The sequence below is a fragment of the Myotis nattereri genome, assembly GCF_964212035.1.
Source record: "Myotis nattereri genome assembly, chromosome: 7".
Classification (NCBI taxonomy): Eukaryota; Metazoa; Chordata; class Mammalia; order Chiroptera; family Vespertilionidae; genus Myotis; species Myotis nattereri.
In genome coordinates this window covers 29,866,672-29,894,310 of record NC_138082.1, presented here as the reverse complement: position 1 = coordinate 29,894,310, position 27,639 = coordinate 29,866,672, and the positions used below count along the sequence as shown (strand labels likewise).

General features: G+C 40.0%; 1 protein-coding gene across 1 annotated transcript in view; it reads right to left on the bottom strand.

The window, feature by feature from the left end:
- The window catches only part of FBXO36 (F-box protein 36), a gene marked incomplete at its 5' end in the record, with an annotated part of 69,544 nt that overhangs the window by 7,478 nt on the left and 34,427 nt on the right, over positions 1-27,639 (bottom strand). The window contains one exon of the mRNA XM_081096221.1: positions 6,390-6,498. Coding sequence (XP_080952347.1) covers positions 6,390-6,498 — 109 coding nt within the window. The remainder of the gene's footprint in view (positions 1-6,389; positions 6,499-27,639) is intronic.

Below are 27,639 nucleotides of genomic sequence, written 5' to 3'. Positions count from 1 at the left end.
CACAAGTGCAAGGTAGGGGCAAATGCCAACTCTGTCTTAAGGGGAAAAAATAGAATAAAGAAAACAAAAAGAAAGGAGAAAATGGGAGCAAACAAAAAAAGCAAAGATAAAGTATAAGATAAAAGCATAGCCCTAGCCGGTTTAGCTCAGTGGATAGAGCATCAGCCTGTGGACTGAAGGGTACCGGGTTCAATTCCAGTCAAGGGCACATGCCCAGATTGCGGGCTCAATCCTCAATGGGGGGCATGCAGGAGGCAGTCCATTGATGATTCTCTCTCATCATTGATATTCCTATCTTTCTATCCTTCTCCCTTCCTCTCTGAAATCAATAAAAATATATATTAAAAAAAGATAAAATCACAAAATAAGACGATAGAAATTACTGGCATAGTGGTAATCATAACAAATGTAAATGAACTAATCAGGCAAGGTAAAAGGCTCTCAGATAAATAACACATGCATACACACAAGTATTTCTGCTCATATGCTATTTACAAGAGACATGCTAAGACAATGATATGGAAAAGTACAAGTAAAAGTATAGAAAAAAACCAATTCAAACCAAAAGAAAACATATTACTAGCAGACAAGATATACTTTAAAGTAAAATTCAGTATTGGTGATAAAAAAGACCATTACTTATTGATAAAAGAAATAATTCACCAGGCAGACTTAATACTTCTAAACTAGTATACCCAACTACCCTCAGTAGGGGGAATGATTGAATAAACTATGGTTTATAATGGAATAGAGTATCATTGACCATTGAAATAAATGAATTAGATTCACATATATCAACATGGATAAATCTCAAAAATAGTGTAGATTGATAAAATAAAAAAACTATATAGTATGATACCATTTATGTTAAATTTTAAGCATAAAAATAGTATGTATTATTTATATATAGTTGTAACTATGTATAATAAATATGTTTAGAAATGATACCAACTTTTTAGAACAGTTACTAGGAGAAAATAAAGGGGAAATAGGTAAGAGGTAGAAATCTGACTGTATATGTAACTTTTTAACAATTTTTAAAAGATATTAATACAGTGCTCGCTTCAGCAGCATGTATAATAAAACTGGGATGATAAAGAGAAGATTAATATGACCCCGAGAAAGGATGACACAAAATTAAAACCCTTCAGAGTAGATTCTCTGATCACATGCAATTAAGCCAGAAGTTGGGGTAAAGGAAAGTAATAAAAAAATCCCAACTACCTGGAAATTAAACAGAATGTTTTAAAATAATTTATGAGTCAAAGAAGAAATCAAAATGAAATTTAGAAAATATTTTAATGTGAATGAGACTATAGATACAATTTATCAAAACTTACCTAATACAGATACAGAAGCAATTAAAGAACATTTAGTGGGCAGAGATAGCTAAAAACAATGATTAAGCTTCCATCTCAAAATCAGACCTAAAGAAAGTGGTAGGAAGGAAATAATAATAAAGGTAAGAGCAGAAATCAATAACTAAAATGGAGAAAATCAGTTCTTTGAAAAAATTAATAAAATGAATAACTTCTCAACAAGATGCATCAAGACAAAAAGGGGCGGGGGTGCACAAATTACCATAATCAAGGAATTAAAAAGGAAACATCACTACAGTTACTACAGACATAGAAAGGAGAGGATATTCTGAGCAACTTCACCAACACATTTGATAATCTGGATAAAATGAAGTAAATGTGACTAATGTTAACATTTTCAGTTAGTGGTGTTGGGTATTACTTTCTGTCCTGTTTTGTAGGTGTAAGATATTTCTAAACTTAAAAACTTTGAAAGGTCAAAGTATAGAACACAAGGCATAAGATTCTTCTTTTCGTGTTAACATGTGTTGTATATATGCACAGACCATTTCTGGGAGGATATGCAGGAAACTGGCTCCATGTTGTCCTGTAGTGCTTCTGTCCCTAACTCTCTCCCATTCCACCCTCCACTCACAGATGTCCCCAGGTCTGCAGAAATTCCAAGAATCCAGGCTGAAGACAGGGAGTGACTGATCAGAGGAGCAGAGTCAGAGGTGGTGGCTAGGCAGGAGAAACTGCAGGTCCAAGGCTGAGATAGAAGGCTGGAGAAAGGACCTAGAGAAAATGGATTATGGATGCATACATGGGGTTGGCCCAGGCTGGAAAGAAGGTAAGGACTGTCTTTCCCAATTTCTATTCCTGCTATACCCATATTCCTAGGATCTAGAACTCAGTATTTCAGGACATTCATGTTTATTAGTATTATTAATTTTTCATTATAGTTCTCACTTCAAACATTCAGTCAAATTCTCCCCACAATCATCTAAATGCTCAAGGGAATTAAAAAACTTTGACATCAAAATGATTATCTCCCACATTTCCTTTCACATGCAATACCCAAAATAAGAAACCTTCGTCATTTGGTTCAGAAAGTATAGTTGTTGTCATTTGGTTTTATCACAGGGATTTTTGTGGATTACCCTAAATACTTAACCACCACTTAGAACTCATTAAAAGGTCTAAGCAACCAACTTTAAAATGAACATAAGTTGGAAAACAACTTATTTTTAAGTTGGATTCAATCTCAACCCATGAATCAGCACTTTCTTTCTTTTTTTTAATATTTTTTTTATTGATTTTTTACAGAGAGGAAGGGAGAGGGAGAGAGAGTCAGAAACATCGATCAGATGCCTCCTGCACACCCACCACCAGGGATGTGCCCGCAACTAAGGCACATGCCCTTGACTGGAATCGAACCTGGGACCCTTGAGTCCGCAGGCCGACACTCTATCCATTGAGCCAAACTGGTTAGGGCTCAGCACTTTCAATTGAGTTTATATTGGCACATTTTTACCTTAAACTAAAAATTTTTAAAGTTTCCAACAGCTAATTTCCTGATTGTTCCTATTTATTTAACTTGGGAGGAAAATCTATAGACATTTCCTCCGATTGTTAAAGGTCTCAGAAAGAAAAAAAAAATTTAAAATTCACAGACAAATGGACAAAGAATACAAACAGGCAAATTACAGAAAGAATATAAATGGCAATTAAACATGACAGGAGGCTCAACTTACTCAATATCAGGATAATGCTAATTAGACAAGATATTGATTTCACTATTTGACTGGAAAGGATGAAGAAAGATAGTAATATCTAATTAGTGATGGCAAAGGTATAAGAAAACTCCTGTGTCCCGGTGGATAGAGTATAATTAATACAGCAGCTTTGAGGGGGGGAGGGGGGAATTTGTGAATATTGTGAAGTAACAGGCATTTTATATAAGTTTTGAACGATTAGTGGACATTCAGTCCTGTCCAAAATGTCAGGAGACATTTGGTTCATAGTTTATATAAATCCAGTTCTCCTGAAAGATTCAAATCCCAACCCAACTGCCTAGTCCCACGGGCCATTACCAGCCAGGCTACCCAGGCAAGAAGGATTATTGGCAATACAGCCACAACCCAATTATTGGGCCAGTGAAATATGATAGTATTTTTAAGGTATTAATCCCATAAACCAAAGGTAGAATAAAGCATTATGGGCTATGTGAACCCAGGGACAGTTTCTAAGTATGGACATTTTGGACAGGATCAAATGTCCTGCAAAGGTTTTAAATTACTCAAAATTGAAATATTGTGACACCAATATATTAACAAAGTCTCATCCTATCTAATAAAAGACAAAAAGGGTAATTGACCATACCTTCGTTATGCTTCCCATTGGCTAATCAGGGTGATATGCAAATTAACTGCCAACAAAGATGGCGGTCAATTTGCATATGTAGGCGCCAAGCAACAGAGCGAAGCCGGCTGGCCCCTTGCAGGAGCAGCGAGTGAAGGCCGGCGTGGTGAGTGAAGAGCAAAGAGGGAAGCCCGCCGCACTGGACTCCGCCACGTCCCCGGGGCCCGCATGCAGCGAGTGAGGAGCTAAGCCCCTCGCCCGCTGCGCCAGCCCCTCCCGGCGAAGAGCGGAGGCCTGGGTTCCAGGCGCCAGAGAAAAACTGGTGCCAGCAGCCAGGGGAAGGGGCCCCTCGGACTGTAAGAGGGCACAGGCCGGGCTGAGGGACCCACCTGAGTGCACAAATTTTTGTGCACTGGGCCTCTAGTTTTATAAATAAACGTTGAAATAACGGTTGCTGTGCTGAGAACAAAGTACTGTGGGGCAAGAGTGGAAAGAGTGAGACCAGATGGAAGGCTGGTTCAATGATCTGGGAGAGAGTTTGTCCTTGGTTGGACCAGAAGTGGAGATGGTTAGAAGCATTCATTTGTATATTAGTTATTTATTGTTGCTCACAAATTACCCCAAAGTTTACTGGCTTAATACAACAGACATTTATTATCTCACAGTTTCTGAGGTTCAGGAATCTAGAAGTGGCTTAATTGGATGGTCCTGGTTCGGGTTTTGCCTCTCATGAGGTTACAGTCAAGACATCACGGGTTGCATCATCTGAGGCCTAAGGCTGGAAGACCCTCTTATAAAAAAAAACTCATGCACATAGCTGTTCAATGAAGGCCTCGGTTCTTCACCACATGGACCTATCCACAGAGTTGCCTCAGACATGGTAGCTGGCTTCCGCCAGATCAAGTGATGAAAGGGAGAGAGAAAGGGAGAAAAGAGAGAAAAGGCCAATTTTGCAGTGTCATTTATAACTTAACCTCGAAAGTGACATACCATCACTTCTGCCAAGTTTTATTGGTTGCACAACTGATCTAGATACAGTGTGGGAGGGGATTACACAAAAGTGTGAATATTGGTTGGTGGGCATCATTGGGGTCACCACAGTTTGAATTCTAGTGATATCGATGGATTCAATCTAGCATGTAAGAGAATGGAACCAAGGGTAACTACAGAATCTTTGGCTGACATTTTCTGGGAGGGTTTTAGGGGACCATCAGGAGCTATTTTTGGACATGTTACATTTGAGAGGCTACTACATATTTAAGTGGAGATGTTGAGAGGGCAGCGAGATACATTTCTGAGTGTGGAGTTCTGGGAGAGGTACAGGCTGGAGATGAGGGGCTTGTTTATTTACGGGTGGCATTTAAAACCAGAGCCTTGATCCAACCGCTCGAGATGCTCTGGAAGTCAGGGAAGAAAATACCAGCTCGAGCTAAGTGCTACTGAGAAGCCAAGGAAGCAAGAGTGACACAGGTCAGGTCCTTTGCCAAGGATGCCACCAAGACTAACCCAGATTTCTAGACATGTCACCAATGTGTAGGATTTAAACAGAATTATTTTGGATGAGAAAATTTTGGTGGGGAGGAGATCTTGGAACTATGACAAAAGATGGGATAGAAACCTAGGCAAACATCATTTTCTTAACAACAGCAGCAACCAATGACTAAGAGCTGATTACACACCATGCTGGGTGGAGGCAGAGCCCCTGCTCTGTGCCACAGTGCCCCCTTCCTTCCACTGCAGAGAGGCCTTTCTGAGGGGTTCCCTGAGAACCAAGAGAGGAGGGGGACGAATAGCAGTGTGGTTTGGAGGTCTCCCCTCTGCTGGGATGCTGTAGATCTAAAAAGTGAGAAACGGGAGCTTTTGAACTCACCACGACAGTTTAATTTGGTATCTTAGCCCCACTCCTGGAGAAAGGCCCCCAGGTAGCCCTGAAATTAGCCGCTCTCCAAACTGCAGTTTTAAAAGCCAGTGTGGGTGCACTCCTTGACTGAATCCCTCCACTCTTCTCTCCAGAAAGGAGGGTTGGAGGGAGTGGGGCAGGCTTTAGTCTGACCCTTAAATTCCCACTTTATTGCCCATTCCTCCAGGATCAGGAAACACACAAGTGGTTATCCTGACTGAACCTGATGTCACCAGCCACTCTCCCCTCATTATCTTACCTGGGGGTGGTGGTGGGGGAGGTGCGGGTGGGTAGGGGTGTTGGAGGTGCCTGGGGCAAGCAAGAGGCAGGTGAGGACTTGGCCCTTAAGCCTCTATTTAGAAGACAATCACCTCCAATCTGTCCTGCCCAACCCCCATCTCTGGGTTTTGTGGAAGTCAGTCTGAAAATCACATGGTCTGCTGATGAATATTCAGCACTACTACACATCTAGTTCTGGGTTAGGTACCACAGGGCTTAGAAAATAAAATGGATGTAAACTTGAAAATGGAAAGTGTTTCCTACTTTATTTTATAAGCACATGCCTCTTATTAAATAAGGAAGGAAGGCCTGGACTGATTTTTATTCATGAAATGTGGACAGTCTTTCTCCAACATGGTTCTTTTTAAGCCAATAATGCATTTTATAAATACTTGCTGTAAGAATCCAATATTCTACTATATCTACTGTATTGAATTAAGTACAGAATGACATCGATATTTCAAATGATGATGTCTTTGATCCTTCTCTGCCAAATTAATCACTAAAGGGAACTTAACAGCAATAAGTGCATAGCATGCTCCCTTCCTTACTCTGAAGGTGTGAATTCTCTCGGAAGTCTTCATGAGATTCTTTTACTTCTCCAGGTTTTGTTGATTGATATCCACTCCTTAGAGAAATCTTCCACCATCTAAAGATGACCTGTGATTGAATAGAAGTGATCTGAATTAAAACTGATGTAAATACCAACAGCTATGATCTGGTAACAATCACTCTGGTGGGCACAAAGCCTGTGTCCAACATCAGCTATAACTTGGCAATATGGCATCACATGAAATGCGAAGTGAGGTCTGCATCAGTGAACATTTTCCTAGTCGTCAGGGTCACAAAGTCAAAGTGCTAGAGGGAATCTTAAAAATCTATCAAGTCAATCAATGTTAAAATCACTCAGCACCAAATGACTGTTTCTTGAAGATCTCTGAGAACACAGATTCTCTAACCTGGGGAGCCAATTCCATAATCAATGCTCCTCCCTCTGCCTCCCTTCCTGTCTACACGACAGACAAGGTGAGGGAATACTATTCCCCTAGAGAGGGACAGTTACAGGAACAGGGCCAGGAAAGCACCACGAAGCATTGTTTGATGCATGAAAGGGTCACTGCACAAGACACTTCTTGGTAATGGATCTGCTGATAGCCCATTTGACTTCTATAAGCATTTTGATTTATCTGAAGCAAACTTCATTTTCATGGTTATGGACTGCACTGAAGCTCTATGTTGACTTCATGGCAGTGTCAACTACCAGGCCTAATGAGAAGCCCCTTGAACTTTTTCAACTTACCTCACATTTTCCAACCTGTAATGAAACTGGGTAGTTAATTAAGATGACAAAACTCCCATCAACTTGAGCAACAAGTCAAACTATTTTTGTACTAGGGCTACCAGGGAAGATGATTCAGGAGACAATACCTATAAATTGCTTGGCTTCAGACAAAATTGTTAAGCCGGTGAAAACTTGCTATGGGCCTTTTTAAAAAAAAAAAAAAAGTATTTTTTTTTAATTGATTTCAGAGAGGAAGGGAGGGGGAGAGAGAGATAGAGACATCAATGATGAGAATCACTGATTGGTTGCCTCCTGCACGCCCCCTACTGGGGATCAGCCTGCAACACAAGCATGTGCCCTGACCAGGAATCAAACTGTGAGCTCCTGGTTCATAGGTCAATGCTCAATCAGAGTCACACCAGCCCTGGCATGGACCTCTTTTTATTTACAGTTTCCTCTCCCCCATCCCGACCCACGCAGCACTCCCAGGGGTCCTCCCTGGTCCTGGGTGAACCCTCTTGAGCCACTGCCTTGGTCTCTACTAGTTTTCAACCACTGTTCCCCAGGCTTTGAACTGCCCAGCCTCTTACTTTCTCCCCACTCCTTTCCCCTTGCCTGTGGGCCCAGGCTCTCCAGCTTTCCGCTCCTGGGGCTGTCTCCCTCTGCCCTATTAGCCTGTGCCCTTTTCCCCTCCTAGGCCCCCCCCCACCACCCTTGCCTCCCCCTATCCCCGCCCTTCCCTGATGTCTGAAAGATAACTGAACTCTCCAAAGCAGCGGTTCTCAACCTGTGGGTCGGGACTCCTTTGGGGGTCGAATGACCCTTTCACAGGGGTCGCCTAAGACCATCGGAAAACACATATATAATTACATATTGTTTTTGTGATTAATCACTATGTTTTAATTATGTTCAATTTGTAACAATGAAATTGGGGGTCACCACAACATGAGGAACTGTATTAAAGGGTCGCATTAGGAAGGTTGAGAACCACTGCTCCAGAGGGTAGAGACCTTTGATACCATCTTACCTAGTACCTTGCCTGATAGAAAGTAGGTCCTCAATAAATACTTTTTGAATGAATTAAAGGGTGATTTTCATTTAGATTTGGTTCTATTTACTAAAGGAGATAAAAAACAACAACCATGTGTTAAGTTACAAAACTCCATAATCTCACAAAATTGTGGTGGCTGATTCTTTTCAGAAAATCCCTTAGCCTGTCACTTTTGATTTTCCTGAGCAGGAACCTCACCACAATCGTCCTCTTAAGCATCTTTCTGCCCCATCTCACAAAGGTGAGGATGTATCAGTCGATAAGGCTGCCATTAGAAAATACCACAGAATGGGGGACTTAAACAACAGAAATTTATGATCTCATAGTCCTGGAGGTTAGAAGTCCAACATCAAAGTGGTGGCAGGTTTGGTTTCTTCTCCTGAGGCCAAATGCCCTCTTGCTGTGTCCTCCCAAGGCCTTTCCTCTGTGCATGTGCATCCCTGGTGTCTCTTCTTATAAGGACACCATTCAGATTGGATTAGGGCTCCACCTTTATGGCTTCATTGAACCTTAATTATCTATTCAAAGGTCCTATCCCCAAATACAGTTGCATTGGGGGTTAGGGCTTCAACTTAGAAATTTTGGGGGGACACAATTCAGTTCATATCAGAGGGGTATCAAGTATTACAGTAGAAAGAACGTGAATTTTGGAGTAAGAAAGGCCTCTTAAACTTATTTATTCTCTCTGCACTTCAATTTCCTTTTCATTCACTTTCTATTAAGCATCATTAAAATTAATATTAAATATTATAACATTTCCTTTCTATTGAATGATAATGCCAGGCAACCTGAATCAAATGCTAAGTTCTTTGACCACATCATCTAGAACTTTTAGAACTAATTGGGAAGGCAAATAATTTATTCCTTCTGCAACACACACAGATGAGCAAAAAGTTTCAGAAGTGAAGTTAGAAATGATAGGTCTCCTTCCCCACAACCTTACTCCCTGATGTTATCTTATAATGAATGCAAGTCTGGGGTTGAATTCTGCCACAGGAAAGATATTTATCACCAGGCAGGCACCACTAGAGTCCAAAACATGTTTCCAGAAGCTCAGTGGAGTCCCCCTCACTGTCTTATTTTGCACTCTGTGGGAACCTTCCCAGGAAAGTTTCCATGTGGTTATAGTGCACCTGTATTATAATGACATAATCAGCTACCCTTCTAGCCCAGTGGTTCTCAACCTTGGCTGCACATTAGAATCACCTGGAAATCTTTTTAAATCCTGATTTCTGGGCCTCATCCTCCGGAAATTCTGTTTCTTTGTTACCAATGTTGTGGCCCCACCCCATAACAAAGAAACAGAATTTCCAGAGGATGAGGCCCGGAAATCAGGATTTTAAAAAGATTCCCAGGTGATTCTAATGTGCAGCCAAGGTTGAGAACCACTGTTCTAGCCAGATCAAGCAACTAAATGCCTGATTAAGTGGAGGAGTAGGGAACAAATGGAGTTCTAGACAGGGCACTACTCCAGAAACATTAAGGTACCAAACTCATTTATGTTGCTCAAAAAAAAAGGCAGAGAGACACTTGTACAATCTTATCAGCTTCATATCTCGCACATCATTCATCTCATCAATGAAAAATTATTTCTGACATTCCTTATACTAATGAATTAACCCTCTGGTACTGTTTTATTTAGAAGGCCATTTCTGAAGTGCCCAAATTATGGCCTCTGGAGGGTGGATTCCAAAGCACAGATTCAAGCTGACTTACCCACATAGATAAGCATCCTACTGGCTCCTCTGAGGTATTTAAGGTAAATTGTGAGAATACAGAACTAGCCTGAAGAAACCTGACTGGCTAGAACCAGAATCTAAGCCTCCTCACTCATGATTCAGACATGCAGAGTCTGTTCTGAGGCAAAAAGCTTTCTTTGTATATAACCTTCATACTCTAACTCTAGAGCAGTGCACAGAAACCTCATCTTCAGAATCACAACTTAGCCTTGTCAAGACTTGATTACCTTCCCCATACTGTATTTACTTACCAGAACAAAGTAGGAGACAGGTGTTTTCTACCACTTACTGTTTAAGATTGATAAAGATTTTTTTTTTTAAGTGGTAAAACTCAATGTTGGTGAGAAGGAAAATGGGGACCCTTAATAATCATTGAGAGGAATGAGTTAGTTTGGCAAGTCAAAAATTTTAAGGTTATCCATGCCCTTTGACCCAGACATTCTACTTGTAAGAGTTTATCCTAAGGAATTTATCAGAGATGTGTACAATGTTTTTCACGTAAGAATGTTTGTCATAGGTTAATTATGGTAATGACAAATCAGAACCAAACTAAGAGTCCAATAGTTGGGACTAGTTAAGTAATTATAGCACATTTAGATGCTGGAATACTCTGCACCCAACAAAATAATCATTTGCTTAAAAATTCAAGAATACACACACTAATCCAAAGATAGGAAGGGAAATGTTTACATATGCAGGGAGGAGGGGCATCAGCTTGGCAATCAATGCTACTGTCTCAAAGGATATGCACCTTGAAGGAAGCTGAGTTCAGATGTATCCCCCAAATATTTGTCAATTGAGTGCTATTATGGTATTAGCTCATTTTAATTCATATATATGTATATACAAAGTTGTTATACATTTATCGCTATTTTGAAAACCTTGAAGTCTATACATACCATTTTAAACATCTTGTTCTGATTTACTATGAATGTCTGTGAATGAACATGCCTGAAAGAAAAGCTACAGAGGATCTTCCCATGGTTTTTACAAGACTGGTTAGATTGGCTGGATCGTGGGCTTCACTGTGCTCTCCCCAGGTTTCACGAATCTCCTAACCACCTGTGAGCAAAGCACAACTGCCTTTTGATGGATGAAGAACCCACCATGGATGGGTTAGGTAACTAACTGGAAGAGCTGTTCTCATCCAGGCAGCATCTGACTTTGCAAGTCCAGTTCTCTGCCTCATACCCTCTCCACGAAGGGTGGGCAATCAGCCTCATTGTAGGATGCACACCATCATTTGGTGTCTTGATAGAAATCATGTGACCAGTGGTAGAATTCTTTAAACAATTTATTTATACTTATAATATTTTTAGATTTCTTATATACTTCCAGTAAATCTTTTTAATAAACTTGAAAACTGAGCTTGTTATAAAGGAGAGGTTCAAGTTTTCTGATTAATCCCTCAACATCTCTCCTGCACAAATTATTAGGGCAAGATTACAAGGCATTTATTGTTCACCTAGTGAAGGTCCCTAAAGGTTAGGCCCTTTTCCCCATCAGGACAGCAGTGAATCACTAGGCAACCCTAAAGGGGGCACTGGGAAAAAGCGGGTCCAGTTGGGCAGTGAGTATTTTGGACAATGCACACCCTTACCCCTGGTCTGAGACTGTGATCTTCCTGCCCCTAGCCCCGGCTGAAAAACCCTACTACTGATACATAAAAAGTGTTAGTTCTGGTTTAAACCATGGTCTCTGTCATTTACTTTAGGCAAATTTCTTTAATCTCTTTGGCCTCAGTTTCCCCATGTCCAAAATGCAAAGGATGATGCCCACCTCACCTAAGTTTGCAGAGATGATGTGCGATAAATCCAAAGTGCCCAGTGTGATGGCAGATAAATGGAGTATGCTCCATAGAGGTAGGTCCTTGCCTCTCTTTTTCTCCTTTTCCCCTTGCTCACTCACTTCATATTCAAGACAACAAACTCAGCCCCAAATGCCAAGAGATCAGAATCATGTGGGTTTTTTCTCATAAATTATCTAACAATATTCAATGATACTTCATCAAGGACTGAATCATATTCTCCAAGGATATTTGTTTCAGCTTTTCACTCAGACTTGGAATTTGATTTTTCTAATCATCAGTCACCATTAAGAATTGCATTTTTATGCTCTAAGTATTTCCTCAATGGTATAATTAAGAAGATGCATCCTTCTATCCAGTTTACAAACAAAGTTGCTTCTAAAGGCTTAGGGTAACCTGCCAGATTCCACATACTAAACGGGGCATCCTGAATCTTTCTGAGCATCTGTACAAGAAAGAGGTTTATAACTTAGCCCACAGCTGCCTCTGCTTTCTCCTGCAGAGAGGGTATTGTTATTCTATCAGGTCCAATTTCTCCCTATTTTGGAAATCATATATAATTAGGGGATTTCACTGTGTGCGATTGAGAGAGATCCTGTATCCTTAGGTGAGGAAGTATTTTGTGATCTGAACATCTTACTGAGAAATGGAAAAGCAAGAACCTCAAGGACAAACAGCATGTAATTTCACCTTTGAATATTACTCAGATGATCACACAGTACCGGCATTCCAAAAGGTAGAAAGATGGTATTTTTTAAAGGAATTATGAAGACAATTTCTTTTATTTTGCCACCTATTTAAACTATAAACACTTAAGATATGTTTTGGTGTAAATTTATAACATCAAATATGTGTTCCTCTATGCGTCCATGTTTGGTTCAATTTGTCTAAACATAGCAAAACTTGGATTTTCAGCTATAAAAAGTTTTACTATAGAATATACTAATTTTTACACATTAAGAATAAAAGCAACATTATTAATGATGGTAAAGATAAGACTGAGGCTAAAATGAGAATGGAATAAACTGAAAATTTTAATAATGAAGAACTGATGACATTGAAATGTTTATTTCCTTCAGTAATTCAAAAATGAAGTTGCCCTTGGAGAGTCAAATTAATAAACTTCAAACAGTGGATTTGATTAGGAATTGGTGTCAGACCTTGTTGGTTGCCATCCAACATTCATTTTCCCACTTGCCCTTCCTAGATGAGCCCCTTTTGTTCAGAAGACTTTCTCCTCTGCATAGAGATCTGCCATACTATATTTGTCATTTTAATTTAAATACATAGGATAATGTAAATAATTAGTGCTTAAATTTAGGAATAGTTTTAATCAAGTGCATTCTTCGGTTTGGGTGAGTATATCCTTCAACAGATTTCTAGGAAGTAATGGTCTCTGGAGGGAGGATCCCAGGTCTGAAAATGTGCATATTCTCTTTCAGGGTCTGGTCCTCTGTTACTATTATTCAGTGTGGGAGCCAGTGGGCAGTGCAGATGACCTCCAGATGTGCCCTCAAACATGCATTCTCTACTGGCAGTTGCTGCTACAGACCAGCTCTGGCCCTCTCTCTTGTTCCTGCAGTAGTCACACCTTCTCCAAAGAAATATGAATCTGTCTCATTGGGGAGAAAGGGAATGGATATCCTAGTTATTACTGTCCATCACCCACAGCATACAGGGAATAAGCTGCTTTTTGCCACTGCTACTTCTGCACCCTTTAGAGTCCCCTTATACCCCTTGTAGGTTGTTAACCATCTTCTATTAGTTAACAATTCTTTATCATACATTGACCCTGGTAAAATAACAGTGTGGTTTCTGCTCCCGAATGGAGTTTTCTCGAGATACCTGGTATGATTCTTTTGTCATTTATTATGCAGTGCACTTGTGAGAGCTTTTAATCTGGGGACATACACTTAATATTAAGGACAGTTTTTTATATAATTTTTGTTCTGGAACTTCTCTTTTTCAGATTTTGGACCTCCTGGTCTAATTTTTATGAGACTGATGCACTACCTACTGTGCTAATGAGGCACCTCTGGTCTAATTTTTAAATGTTATTCTTTTTCTCGAATTGTCCATCTCTTACTTTTGGCTCTTTTTCCCTAGGTGATTTTCTCAATTTCCTCTTCCAACCCTTCTACTGAGTTTTTAATTTTTCTTATCATATTTTTTACTAGAAGCTCTTTTAAATTTTCTGGATGTTATTTTTTTCTTGTGTGCTGTTGTTTTATGGATACAATATCTCTTTTTATCCTTCTGAGGGTATATATATGCCTAAGCAACTGAATGGCCGAACGACCGGTCGCTATGATGCACACTGACCACAAGGGGGCAGACGCTCAATGTAGGAGCTGCCCCCTGGTGGTCAGTGCACTCCCACAGCGGGAGCACTGCTCAGCTGACTGCTGGATGCGAGATGCCGGGCTCACAGCTGGTGAGTGCAGCTGTGGCAGGACGAGCCTCTCCTTATCTCTGTGGCAGTGCACTACCAAGCAGCAGCGGAGGCAGGCACAGCAGGGCTGGGGTGAGCGCGAGTGGCATGGCACCCAGCCTGGGGTTCCTCCCTGGCCGCCTGCCACTTCACACACTACTAATCTCCCCCAGGGGTCCCGGATTGTGAGAGGGTGCAGGCCAGGCTGATGGACCCCATCAGTGCACGAACCCGTGCACCAGGCTACTAGTTACTAATAAATAGTTTGCTTTGTCTTTGTGCATTGTCTTTATTTACTTCTTAGCTGTCCATGTGTATTCAGGAATGGGGTGCTAGGAAGCTGATTGGAAGCTCTGGGAACTTGAGCAGGGCTTGTCCAGAGGAGGGTCTCACTATATACCTGTCTGCTGGCGCTCTTTGGTTGGAGGATTCTGGCTATTAATATCTTGCAATCTCTTTTCTTGGCCTAGTCTGATTCCCCAGAGCAGGACCTTTCTGCCTGGAGGGTATAATCCCGGTGCCTGCAGTGTTCTGTGCAGAAGTCACAGTGAGTCTCCCAGTTCGGTATGTAAATTTTCACTTTATCCCTGGCCATATTCAGCATCGAGTCCCTCTGTCCCCAGTGGCTTGGGGTCCTGCATCCATAGATACCTATCTTATCCCTCCACAGATCAAGCTTCCAATCTTCTCCTGAGGGTGAGGCAAACCTGCTGCTGGTTGTGCAGATGAGAGGAGGGGCTGAAGAAGGTGATTCTAACCACATCAACACAATTTCAACCTTTCCTACAGTTTTCAGGTCCTTCTTCACTCTCCCTTTCCAAAGAATCTATTTCCACCCATTCCTGAGCCACCCTGCTCTGAGGTTCCGGGGTGCAAATCTGATTGCTTCTTGATTCCCTAGTTTAGGTTTCAGCTTTCTCAGGGCTGTTAAATCAGCTACCAGTAGGTCATCTGCTTTCTAACATACAAAATTGTTGCCTTTCCCATTCTCTTTGTTTTTGTTGGTTTATGCTTTAGAAAAACCCTATAATTGTCATTTGAGTAGTGTTGCCAGAGGGAGGGAAGGTATGTAATAGTTCTTTAACTAGAAGTTGCACTTTTCAGCTGTATTCTTAAGATGTTTAAAATGCTACAGATAATTTGACATACTATATTTGTCATTTTACTTTAAGTACATAGGATAATGAAAACGATTAAATTGGTAGTCAATATTTAAATGTAGAAATATATTACATTTACGATTTTAAGATGTTAGAATGTTTAAAGAGTTTGATCTACATATTCATTACAGTTTTTTAAACACTTAACTGATTTTGTTAGATTTGTAATTATGTTTCTTTAGATTTTAGAAATGCTTAAGAAAAAAAAACAAAAAAAACACACAAAACAAATAACAAAAAATAAAATAAAATAAAAATGCTTGAGAAAACCAAATATATTAAATTTGTGATATAGGCTGAAATGCTTGAGGATTTAATCAAGCTATAAATTGTATTAAAATTTAAGATAGTTTAATTAGATTTGTAAGTTTTGTGACTTTAATGTACAATATTTAGATAATTTGATTAACTTTGTAAACAGTGCTTAAATGTTTAAGGGTTTAAAATTTGTTAAATATAAAAAATCTAAAACATTACAAATAATGAAATGATTGTTTTTAATTTTAGTGCAAAGTTACTTGATTTATAATTAAATTTACTAGGTTGGTAAATTGTATTTGAAGGTTTAAAAAATAGGCTTTTAACCCTAGCTGGTTTGGCTCAGTGGATAGAGTCTGCTGGCCTGCAGACTGAAGGGTCCCGGGTTCAATTCTGGCCAAGGGCACATGCCCGTGTTGTGGGCTCCAACCCCATTAGGGGGCGTGCAGGAGGCAGCCGATCAATGATTCTCCCTCATCATTGATGTTTCTATCTCTCCCTCTCCCTTCCTCTCTGAAATCAGTAAAGATTATATATAATACATATATATAATGTTTTTAATTTCTAACTTTATTTTTATTTATTTATTTTTAATCCTTACCTGAGGATATTTTTCCATTGATTTTTAGGGAGCGTGTAAGAGAAAAGGAAAGACAGAGAGAAATATCAATGTGAGAGAAACACAACGATTGGTTGCCTCCAGACCAGGTCCCGGGCTGGGGAGAAGCCTGCAACCTAGGTATGTGCCCTTGACCAGACTTGAACCCCAGACCTTTAGTCTAAAGGCCAATGCTCTATCCACTGAGCTAAACTGGCTAGGGCTAATTTCTAACTTGAGTTAAGTATTAGTAATAAACAGAAAGAATTGTAATAAATTAAAAAATATTTGTAATAAATTATAAATAATTACATAGAATTGTACAATAGAGTTTCTTACATCATATTTTTTATTTATTTATTTATTTAACATCATATTTAAAAGACTGATTTAGTAAACCATGAACAAAGACAACAGTGCGGTGAAGGTGGGGAGGGGGAAGGAAGAAGGGAGGGTGTCAAGGGGGGGGGGAATACTTTCAACAATAAATACAAAAATTTTCAAAAGATTGATTTAGGAATTTGAAGACCACTGGGTAACCATTTGGAAAAGGAAAATTGATATCCTTACATAAGGATAAAGTCCAAATAGCTCAAAGATCTGATGTAAAAAAAAATAAATCCACACAAGTACTAGAAGGGGAAAAAATAGTGAATTATTTTATCTTTCTAATTATGATTCAAAAATCTAAAAATCGTAAAAGAGAAGATTGATAAATTTGACTATATAAATATAAAAAACTTTTGCCTGGCAAAGTCTCCCAAAGACCTGTATGAAAATGTTTAAAGCAGTTTAGTCATAATAGTTCCAAACTAGACACAACCAAAATATCCAGCCATATAAGAAAATATAACTCTGTTAGCAAGAATTTGGGCAAACTGGAACTCACATCATTGTGGTACAAAAGCTATGGAAGAAATTTAGCATGATCTAATAAATTACAGATGGGAAGAAAAGGATGATTTATTTAATATAGTGTTACCATGATAAGCCATCCATCTGAAAGAAGTGAACTTAAACTATTTCCAGCTACATTCAAAATTAAAATTTAGATGGACCAATATGATAAATGCAAAAAGCAATACTATAAGATTTTAGAAAAAATGTAGTACTTTAAAAATAATAAATACTAGCATTTTCATTTTAGAAAATGGTACAGGAACCAGGGATAGCACCTCACTAAGAATGACTATGCATGCTTTTAACACCATCCTTATTCTCTGGCTGAGATCTTGGAATCAGAATTAGATTAGATGCTGTTATTTTAACTTAATTAATTACAGAAATGGTAGCTACTAGTTTGCTTCCCCTCTTAGGTCTTGACATCCAGAAATATAATATTGTTACAGTAAATAAAATTGGAGGTCCTACAGAATTCATGATCACTGTCATTTTCTCTTTATCATACAGCAGAGGCATGAATTAATGCACTTGGGGGAGAGGGGGTCCCTCAGTCCTGATTGCGAGAGGACGCAGGCCAGGCCAAGGGATCCAACCAGTGCACGATTGGGGCCGGGGCCGGGGAGAGACGCGGGAGGTTGGCCAGCCGAGGAGGGACCAGTGGAGGGCTCCAGGGCGTGTCCAGCCCATCTCACTCAGTCCCGATCGGCTGGACCCCCGCAGCATGCTAACCTACTGGTTGGAGCATCTGCCCCCTGGTGGTCAGTGCATGTCATAGTGACTGGTCAACCAGTTGACTGTCTGCCCCCCTGGTGGTCAGTGCACATCATACATAGCAAGCAGTGGAGTGGCCTTAGCATATCATTAGCATATTACACTTTGATTGGTTGAATGGCCGACCAGACGACTGGACACTTAGCATATTAGGCTTTTCTTATATAGGATAAAGTCTTGGCTACTACACCTCAGAAACAATCTCACATTAGGCAGGTTTCCTGAAAGCAAAATTAGCATAAGATTTTACACCAAGGATGGAGAATAAGTAAGAAAACTATATATTCTGGTGATAAAAATCTTTCCAAAAGAACACTACACGCCAACTATACTTAATTTTTAAAAAATAATAAAATTAAAGAAGAATAATATATTTTGAGAGACCTGATCAATACAAGAAATTTTATATTAAGTGGAAATTTCAAAAACAAAAGTATGTTTTGTAAAATTAAATGTTAGATTTTGAGCAAATAATGAATACAATATATTATGGACTAAGGGTATGTTCAAGATTTGCTGATGAAGTAAAGGTTCATGAATAAACAAATGTGAAATTTTAAAAAATGTTTCCAAAAGAAAATGAGGACAAAATCCTATATAAATACTGAGTAAGGGGGTGGGAGGAAGTCACATAAACAGTTAAGAGGAGAAAACATACTAGTATATCACGTCTAAGTGGATGATGTCACTGACTGTGGTCCTACAGTGTGAAGACACAAATGTGGCTTCAGAGAGCCAAGTAGGTGTTTTGGGCCCGCATGGACCTAGCAGGGTGACCTTGGGCAGGTCTCATAATCTCTGTTTGCCTGCTCATATGCTCATAGCTTCTGGGATGATTACAATGGAATAAAATGTGCTCCGAGTACTAGATACGTCTTTATTTTCCTTTCCTATAAAATCGTTACTGGAATTTGATAACATAACAGGTCAAGAACACAGATGTAGTTCCACCAATTTGGAAGAAGCACACAGACCCACTCTTGCAACTCCAGTTGAAGAACCTGATGACACCCACAATGTTCAAAGTTTGCAGATAGTGAGACCATTCTCAAGTGCAGAAGGTCAGTGGAGACTGGGCCATGCCAGTCAGTTCTAACACACGCTCTCCAGAGGCCAGACCCCAAAACACTAAGTGTCTCTGCCAGATCAGAATACTAAAATATCTCAAAGAAATTCAAGTATTCTACAAACATTAAGATTAAAAAAAAAAGAAAGAAAAAAAGAAAAAAGGAAAAGAAAGGAAGAAAAACAAGCAACTCTGAACACAGATACAAGTGGAGCTTTTTTTTTTTTGCTTTTTTTTGCATTAGTATATCTTCTGGAACAATTCCCAGAAAAAAACATAAACAAAAAATTAATCAAACAACCCAGAACCCTCTCTCCAAAACCATTCTGGATATGGGCAAGAAAGTGACTAAGCAGGTAGCAAGGCCCAAGTATCTGTGCTTTTACTTCACAGAGCACATTTGCCTCTAATCCTGTAAACTGCTTCTTCATAAAATTACTATTTACAACTCAAAGGTGTATGCGCTTTCACTCTGGTACAAAATTTATTTTAAAAATTTCCCTCAAGTTTCTTGGTGGGAGCTGGTTATATCCCACCTTGTTACTTACCCATTCTCTATCACTGCTCTCTTCAAATGCAGCTTTAGGAAGAGACTTACCAGTCAGTAAGGGGCCATGTCATAGTTTTATTTCTGTGCCTTCTCTCAGGAATGTTTCCCTCTTCCTTCGGGTTTCTTTTCTTCTTGTTTGTAAAACGAACACCTGCTACCAAATAGTTACATCTATGCCCTTTCCAGGGCTTATCTGCTAGTCAAAAGAACAACCAGTAAAGCACTTTTGTTGCTGGGAATTAAATATTTCTTAATTATTAAATATATCAAAATTGGATATACTTTTTCAAAACCTTCTTTAGCTTCTGTTATGGACTGAATTGTGTTCCCCCCATGCCCAAATTCTACACTGAAGCTTAACCCACGATGTGACTGTATTTGGATATAGGGCCTTTAAATAGATAATTAAGGTTCAATGAAGTCATAAAGGTGGAGCCCTAATCCAATATGAATGGTATCCTTATAAGATGCACATGCACAGAGGAAAGACCTTCGGAGGACACAGTGAAAGGGTGGCCATCTGCAAGCCAAGGAGAGAGACCTCAGGAGAAAAAATCAAATCTGCCACCACCTTGATGTTGGACTTTCAATTTTCAAAACTGTGAGAACATAAATTTCTATTGTTTAAGCCCCCGCCCCCGCCTGTGGTATTTTGTTATGGCAGCCGTAGCACACTGATACAGCTCCCAAAAATAATGGTAAAATAATAACAGATCTTATCAAGTGCCTACCAGGCACTCTGCTTTAGACTTTATTCTTTACAGCAACCCTGACATTATTTATTTTACAGAGGAATAAACTAAGACTCAATGAAGTTTACAAAAACTTGTCTTAACTCATTCATTACTCAGTGGGGTTTGATCCACGTCTGTCTGACCCCAAAACCTCTAAATCTGTTACGCATGTTCAAGAGATTGCCTTTCTGGAATGACAAAAAGCTTTAACTTTTCAATGTCCATAATGTAGGGGAGCAGTGGTGTTTATAATCCTAAGGCTGCTAATCCACAAATCATAATATTTGGCATTGGATGGGCTGTTTACTTCCATTTGATGGGGGTGTGATTGATGTACTGAGAAGTGATAGCATTTCATTCATTCCACATTCCAGAAGCACACAGAGCATTGCATTGTTCTAATTTAGATAAACAGACAAATCCCTGCCCCCATGGAAATTACATTCTATGGGGAGGAAGAAGAACAATAAACAAAACAAATAAATATATTTCAGAGAGTGTTAGAACCTCATAAATGTGAAGAAAAATAAATTAGGAAGAGAAGATAGGGAGTGCTGCCTTGGGGGTGGGGTTCCATTTTAAGTAGAGTGGTCCTGGCAGGTGTCATTTGAGCCCTTCAGAATCAGATGGTGAGATACAGGAGCTGGTAAACTGCTTTGCTGCTCAGTCAGTATGCCCCATGTAGTCCTTCCAAGCAAGAGTCTATGTCATCTTCTCCTTTTCCATTAGCTCCTCCTCTTAGCTTTAAACATGCTTAACCCTCTCCTTTCTAACAATAACAATTCTTTGACCATACTTTCCCCACAACTTGAGCCTGTTCTGATCTTTCCCTTTATAAACAAGTCTCTTGGAAAAATCGTCAATTTTCCTTTCTTTTATTTCATTTCATTCACACTCATCATGTTGTTGAGTCCATTTTGCAGATGTTACCAGGATCCTCCCAACTTCCATACCTAAGGGCACACCCATCTTTGTTTCACTATACTTCTCTGTAGCATTTGATACCTTCCCTGGCTTCATCTTCTTTCCAGAATATTCCCAGATTCCCAAGGCTGAAGCCCTCCAAAGATTCCTTGCCTTGTAACATCTCCCTGCGTTTGCACAGGATGGCCCAGAAGCCCTTCTTCACATCCAGTAGAGCCTTCTATGGCCCACATCCCACTGAACTTCAGGGTATCTGGAGAGTTTTATTCAGGGGGGGAGGTAGCCCAATGAACTATAAGTACTTGTTAACATTTAGTAACTACCACTAGCCTCCAAAGCAATCTCCAAGACTTAGAGGCTTTTGTAAAAAAACCCTGCAGAATGCCCATAGTGAAAGGCACAGAGTGCTTGCTGAATAAATTAATACATTGACTTATCCAAGGGCACACATCCAGTAAATGGCTGAAATAAAATCAAGAAAGGTCAGAGAAGAACGAACTCTCCAAAAATTCAAATGGAATAAAAAAAAGACCCTGAGCCGAAACCGGTTTGGCTCAGTGGATAGAGCGTCGGCCTGCGGACTGAAAGGTCCCAGGTTCGATTCTGGTCAAGGGCATGTACCTGGGTTGCGGGCATATCCCCAGTAGGAGATGTGCAGGAGGCAGCTGATTGATGTTTCTCTCTCACCGATGTTTCTAACTCTCTATCTCTCTCCCTTCCTCTCTGTAAAAAATCAATAAAATATATTAAAAAAAAAAAGACCCCAAATAGCTGCAGCAATCCTGAGAAAGAAGAACAAAGTAAGAGGGATCTCAATACTAGATATCAAGCTGTATTACAAAGCCACAGTTCTCAAAACTGCCTGGTATTGGCACAGAACAGACATACAGACCAATGGAATAGAGTACAGAACCCAGAAATCAACCCAAACCACTATGCTCAATTAATATTTGACAAAAGAGGCAAGAGCATACAATGGAGTCAAGACAGTCTCTTCAATAAATGGTGTTGGGAAAATTGGTCAGATATATGCAAAAAAATTAAACTAGACCACCAACTTACACCATACACAAAAATAAACTCAAAATGGATAAAGGACTTAAACGTAAGACAGGAAACCATAAAAATCTTAGAGGAATCCACAGGCAGCAAAATCTCAGACATATGTCATAGCAATATCTTTATTAATACAGCTCCCAGGCAGTGGTCGGCAAACTGCGGCTCGCAAGCCACATGCGGCTCTTTGGCCCCTTGAGTGTGGCTTTTCCACAAAATACCACATGCGGGCGCGCACGTACAGTGCGACTGAAACATCGTGGCCCATGCGCAAAAGTCGGTATTTTGTGGAAGAGCCAACTCAAGGGGCCAAAGAGCCGCATGTGGCTCGCGAGCCACAGTTTGCCGACCACTGTGACCTATGGCAATGGAAACTAAGGAGAAAACAAACAAATGGGACTACATCAAAATAAAAAGCTTCTGCACAGCAAAAGAAACCATCAACAAAACAATAAGAAAGCCCACTGCATGGGAGAACATATTTGCCAATGTTATCTCCAAGAAGGGTTTAATCTCCAACATTTACAGGGAACTCATACAACTTAATAAAAGGAAAATAAACAACCCAATCAAAAAATGGGCAACAGACCTAAAAGAGGGTCTGTTTTGAAAGAGGACACATAAGGAATGCCAAGAGACATATGAAAACATGCTCAAAGTCACTAATCATCTGAGAGATATAAATCAAAACAACAATGAGGTGCCATTTCATACCTGTCAGCATGGCTATCATTAATATATCAACAAATGACAAGTGCTGGCGAGGATGTGGAGAAAAAGAAACCCTCGTGCACTGCTGGTGGGAATACAGACTGGTGCAGCCACTGTGGAGAACAGTATGGAGCTACCTCAGAAGACTAAAAATGGAACTCCCATTTGACCCAGTGATCCCACTTCTAGGAATATACCCCAAGAAACTAGAAACACCAATCAAAAAGGATATATGCACCCCTATGTTCATAGCAGCACAACTTACAATACCTAAGATTTGGAAACAGCCTAAGCGTCCATCAGCAGATGAGTGGATTTAAAAACTGTGGTACATCTACATGATGGAATACTACGCTGCTGCAAAAAGGAACTCCTACCATTTGGAACAACATGGATGGACCTGGAGAGCATTATGCTAAGCAAAATAAGCCAGTCAGAGAAAGATAAATATCACATGATCTCACTCATTTGTGGAATATAATGAACAACATAAACTGATGAATAAAAACAGATCCAGAGGGGAAGGAAAATGGGGGAGGTATAAGCGGACGTGTCCTGTGCCTTGTCCTGGAGCAGATAAGGGTGAGCAGCTGAAACGGGTAACATTCAGCCCGAATAGGTAGAGGATTTTCAGCTGAGAGATTGTCTGCAGCTAGGAAAGACTGAGAACCCACCAGGGAAAAAAAAGGACGGTTGGAGACTGCGGCTGAAGCCTCTCCTGGTGCGCCAGCTAAGCAGCGGAGACTGCGCCATCTTGGGTGGTTGTTGCTGGCATCCAGAGACCAGCTACTAACCTGGAAACAAGGGATCTCAAGCAGCGTGACTGCGTGAACTCAGACGAGCACTGCTTCTTCTCACGGAAAGGTTGGACATCCCCTAAAGGTGCGGTTTGCAGTTCGGGTTGGAGGGAGGACCCAGCTCGCGCGAGCGCGGGGCGGAATCTGCGCCCCACAGAGTCCGCAGCCGTTGGGACCAGCGTGACCCGCGAGTGGGGAAGGGGCCCCACAGGGCTGCTGGCAGAAGGGAACGCGAAAAATGAGCCCATAGCTGGACTGGATGTAAAGGAGCAGCCTTGGACTTTGCCAATCTGCTGGCTGCTTGGTGCCAGGGGCGAGTGGGCGCGCGGAGACTGCGCGCGAAGACTGTGCGCAGACCTGGAAGGTGGAGGCTTGCGAATTCGCACATCTATCAGGCTCTTGTTACAGTTCCCCTTAGATCCGTGCATTTGATTATTAAACCCAGCGCATGGGATTCCCCAGTTGGGGTCATTCACAGAGCCTGTAGGGGAAAGTTCTTTTTGGGGAGCCTGGGAAACAGCGGGCAGTGGTCTTTCCCAAATCAGTTCCAAATACCATAGAGGACAAAACCCTACTGATAGAGAGGACTTAGAGCCTCGGAGGTAAATCCAGACACACTGCCACCCAGAGGCAGAGCCACGAACTGTCTCTTTTGCGATCACAAATAAAGGCAGTCTGGTAAAAAAATACAACCTGACTTAAAATCAGGTCTGTGGTTTACTGCACGGAGGGACAGTGTATCGCAGGGAAGTTCAACACTCCCCTGAATGCCTGGCAGGACTGAGGCGTGCCAAAAAGAAGAGTGGAAGATCTGAAGCACCTTCACTTCCGAATATTTTTATATATATATTTTTTTAATTCTTTTTTCACCATTTCATTAAGAACCTATTTTATTTATTTTTTTATTTTTTATTTTTTTCATCACCTGATTTTACCTTTTTAATTACTACATTTTTTAACCAGTATTATTGCTATCTTTTTACCATTTTTTCAAGGGTCATTTTATTTTATTTTATTTTATTTATTTTTCTTTATTTTATTTTGGGATTAGTGTTCTACACTCTATTTTCATCGTTCCTTTAGCATCATTTCTCTCTATCTCACATTTACCCTTAAGTCAAAACTCTCTTCCTCACTTTTCCCCTTTTGTTGTCCTGTTTCTCTTACCCTATTCCTGCTTTGGATTTTACCTATTCCTTCTTTCTACCCACTGTCTAAATTTCACCCTACTTATATATCTAATTTCCAATCCCTCGCTCTCCCCATACAAATAGCCTCTTCCCCACCTCTATTTCATTCTCTTAATTTTTTTTTTGTTTTTGTTGTTGTTGGTTTTTTGGGGGTTTTTTTTGGTCTTTTTGTGGTTTTTTTTCTCTCTCCCTTTTCCCAATCTCATTTCGGCACTCCTTTTTGTTTTTTATTTTTCTCTCTAATATTTTCCTCTTTTTTCTTCTTTATCCCCTAATTCTCTTCGCTCGGGGGGGTCACCTTTATTTGGGGTTATTAATATCGTGAATGCATTTAGTTCGGTGCCTTGTACGTTGTGCCTTGTTGTGTTGTATTTTGTGCCTTTGCATCAGCGCAACAGAGAGAGATCTACATAACCAAACACCTTGAGAAGAGAAATCATGGTGAAACAAAGAACCAACCCAAATATGAAAGAAAAACAGGCATCATCAGAAAAGGAAGTAAACGAAATAGAGGCAATGGAGGCAAGCAACCTGTCAGAGAAAGAATTCAGAGTAATGGTCATAAGGTGGATGAAAAGAATGGAAGACCAATTCAACAATATGTGTAGGAACCAAGAGGAAATGAAGAAGAACCAAGAGGAAATGAAGAGAAACCAAGAAGAAATGAAAAACGACATCACTGCCATAAAGAACTCAATAGAAAGCATCAACAGTAGACTAGAAGAAGCAGAGGACCGTATCAGCGAGCTAGAAGACAAGGTAGAAAAAAATACCCAAACAGAACAGCTTCTAGAAAAAAAAATTAAAAAGCAGGAAGAGAGCCTAAGAAAACTCTGGGACAATGCTAAACGAAACAACATCCGAATAATAGGGGTGCCAGAAGGAGAGGAAACTGAGCAAGGAATAGAAAACCTGTTTGAAAAAATAGTAACAGAAAATTTCCCTGATATAGGGAGGAAAAAACTCACACAAATCCAAGAAGCTCACAGAGTCCCAAACAAAATGAACCCGAAAAGACCGACACCAAGGCACATAATAATTAAATTGGCAAACACCAACGACAAAGCAAGAATCTTAAAAGCAGCCAGAGAGAGACAGAAAGTTACCTACAAAGGATCCCCCATCAGACTAGCGACCGATTTCTCAACAGAAACACATCAGGCAAGAAGGGAATGGAATGAAATATACAAAGTCATGCAAAGGAAGGGTCTGAATCCAAGAATACTATACCCAGCGAGGCTATCAATCAAAATTGAGGGTCAAATCAGGCGCTTCACAGACAAAAATGGTCTACGGGAGTTTATTACAACCAAACCAGCAATGCAAGAAATGCTAAAGGGTCTGCTGTAAATAGAAAAAACAGGAAACAAAGAAGGAACGCAGCGGTAAAGAACAAAAATGGCGACTAACAAGTTTCTATCAATAATAACTTTAAATGTAAATGGATTAAATTCCCCAGTCAAAAGGCATAGGGTAAATGAGTGGATAAGAAAACATGACCCATATATCTGCTGTCTACAGGAAACCCACCTCAGAAAAAAAGACGCACACAGACTGATGGTGAAGGGATGGAAAAAGGTTTTTCAGGCCAATGGAAGTGAAAAAAAAGCCGGGGTAGCAATACTTATATCTGACAAATTAGATCTCAAAGTGAAGGACATAAAAAGAGATCAAGAAGGCCACTTCATAATACTAAAGGGAGCAGTCCAACAAGAAGAAATAACTCTGGTAAATATATATGCACCCAATATAGGAGCACCCAAATACGTAAGAAATCTTCTGGAGAAGATCAAGGGAGAGACAGCAATACAATCATAGTAGGGGACCTTAACACCCCATTATCGCCACTGGACAAATCCTCTAAACAGAAACTCAGCAAAGAAACATCAATCCTAAATGACTCACTAGATCAGATGGAATTAATTGACATCTTCAGAATATTTCACCCCAAAGCCACAGAATATACATTCTCCTCAGGTGCACATTTGTCATCTTCAAAGATAGACCATATATTGGGTCACAGACAAAGTCTCTTCAAATTCAAGAAAATTGAAATCATATCAAGTATCTTCTCAGACAACAAAGGCATAAAACTGGAAATCAACTACAACAAAAACAATCCAAAAAAATCAAACACATGGAGAGTAAATAGCATGCTATTAAACAACGACTGCGTCACCAGTGAGATCAAAGAAGAAATAAAAAACATCATGGCAACGAATGACAATGAAAACACAACAATCCAAAACCTATGTGACACAGCAAAAGCAGTCTTGAGAGGGAAGTTCATAGCTCTACAAGCCTACTGCAAGAAACAAGAAACAATGAGAATAAATGACCTAACTCTACAACTCGAAGAATTAGAAAGAGAGCAACAAAAAAAGCCCACTGTAAGCAGAAGGAAGGAAATAACAAAGATCAGAGCGGAGATAAACGACATAGAGACCAAAAAAACAGTACAAAAGATCAACAAAACCAAGAGCTGGTTCTTTGAAAGGATAAACAAGATTGATACACCTCTAGCCAGGCTCACCAAGAAACAAAGAAAGAGGACCCAAATAAACAAAATCAGAAATGAAAGAGGAGAAATAACAACAGACCCCATAGAAATACAAAGGATTGTTAGAAAATACTATGAACAACTCTACTCCAACACACTAAACAACCTGGAGGAAATGGACATATTCCTAGATAAATACAACCTTCCAAAACTTAACCAGGAAGAATCTAAAAATCTCAATAGGCAAATAACTATGGAGGAAATCGAAGCAGT